The sequence below is a fragment of the Emiliania huxleyi genome (genome assembly GCF_000372725.1).
Source record: "Emiliania huxleyi CCMP1516 unplaced genomic scaffold EMIHUscaffold_2485, whole genome shotgun sequence".
Taxonomy (NCBI): Eukaryota; Haptophyta; order Isochrysidales; family Noelaerhabdaceae; genus Emiliania; species Emiliania huxleyi.
Window position 1 is genome coordinate 1,180 of NW_005200183.1, and position 1,354 is coordinate 2,533.

Genomic DNA, 1,354 nt, shown 5'->3' on the forward strand with positions numbered 1-1,354 from the left:
CCCCCCACCCATCCCCCCTTTATGTGCGCGCACTGGCGCTGCCGCTAGGGCTGCCATAAGTTGGCGCTGCCGCTAGTGCTCCAAGTGCTAGGGCTGCTGCATAATCATGAGCCTGTCTCCAAACACCTCGCCGACGCGCTCGACTATACCTTCTCTGGAACAAGTTATTTAGGAGCACCCCCCTACCGCCGCCCAGTACGTGCTCCGCAGCTGAGCCCACGCACCCCACAGCAGCTCAGGGACACAATGAGCTCGCATACAAGTGCTGGTACGCACAGCTCGACGCGTACTCGAATGCTGCCACTGTCATTCTAGCCGGCGAGCGGCGGCGTCACAGCGTCGACTCTCGCATCGCGATGAGACGCACTGCTTGCCCAGACGCGCGCCTTGGCGCGCTCCTGTGGTGCAGGAGGAAGGCCAGCGGTCGTGCTGCGCAGGCCCGGCCGTCTGGCTGAAGGGAGCAGCAGCTGGCGCTCAACAGCAGCGCTGGCGAGCAGCGCAGCCACACCACACTCCCGCCAAGCCACGTGTCATTTCCCGCCAAGATTTGGCGCCAAAATGGCACTTTAGTGTCCACCTAGCCACGTGGTCGCGGCCTGAAGCTCCAAGCTTCTGGGAGTGAGGTCCCACATCACAGGGCTCCATTTGGCTCAGTTGGAGGCACCGTCCAATCGTTCGCCGATGTCCGAAACCGGGGTGCTCCTAAATAACTTGTTCCAGAGAAGGTAGTCCAAATTGGACGATGGACTATATGTCGGGTTGGCGGCCATTTGCTCAGGCGTCAGAATGCTGAGCTCGTACACTGGCAGCTCCGCAGAGGTCGAGGACGGCGGCGGCGGCGGCGGCGGCGCAGTGAGATCGCTGGCTAGCGTGTCCTTGCCCGCCTCCCTGCGGGCATAGAAGAGCGCCGCCTCCTCGGCGGTGGCGAAGCAGCCGAGGGTGACCATCTTGCCACCAGTCCTCACCTCCAGATTGTACTTCTTGCTGCCTCGCTGCTTCGGGCAGTGGCGGACGCCTTTGTAGCCGGTGTTGCTGCTGCTACTGGCGGTGAGGGCGAGGCCCTCCCTCTCCACCTGCCGTATCGCCTCGGCGCCAGCAGGAGTGGCAGCGGGGCGGGGCTGCAGCAGCTTGGCGGCGTCGGCGCGGCCGTACTCTGACCGAGCGTAAGCGGTGGCCGCCTCATCGGCGGTGTTGAAGTAGCCGAGGTGGAGACGCGTGCCGCCATCCTGCACCTGCGCCTCGAACTTCTTTTTGCCGCGGATGTAGGACACGTTCTTGTAGCCAGTCGTGCTGTTCTTGGCGATGGCTGGGATCAGCATAACGCCCTCTGACGACGCGGTCCGAGGCGGGGCCA

General features: G+C 63.9%; 1 protein-coding gene across 1 annotated transcript; it reads right to left on the reverse strand.

The window, feature by feature from the left end:
- Positions 1-650: 650 nt before the first annotated feature.
- Positions 651-1,319, reverse strand: EMIHUDRAFT_254549 (hypothetical protein; the record flags this gene model as incomplete). Its single annotated transcript, XM_005778272.1, has 2 exons — positions 651-809; positions 966-1,319. 2 exons carry the CDS (start codon positions 1,317-1,319, stop codon positions 651-653), a joined length of 513 nt encoding a protein of 170 aa, XP_005778329.1.
- Between the last annotated feature and the right edge of the window lie 35 nt (positions 1,320-1,354).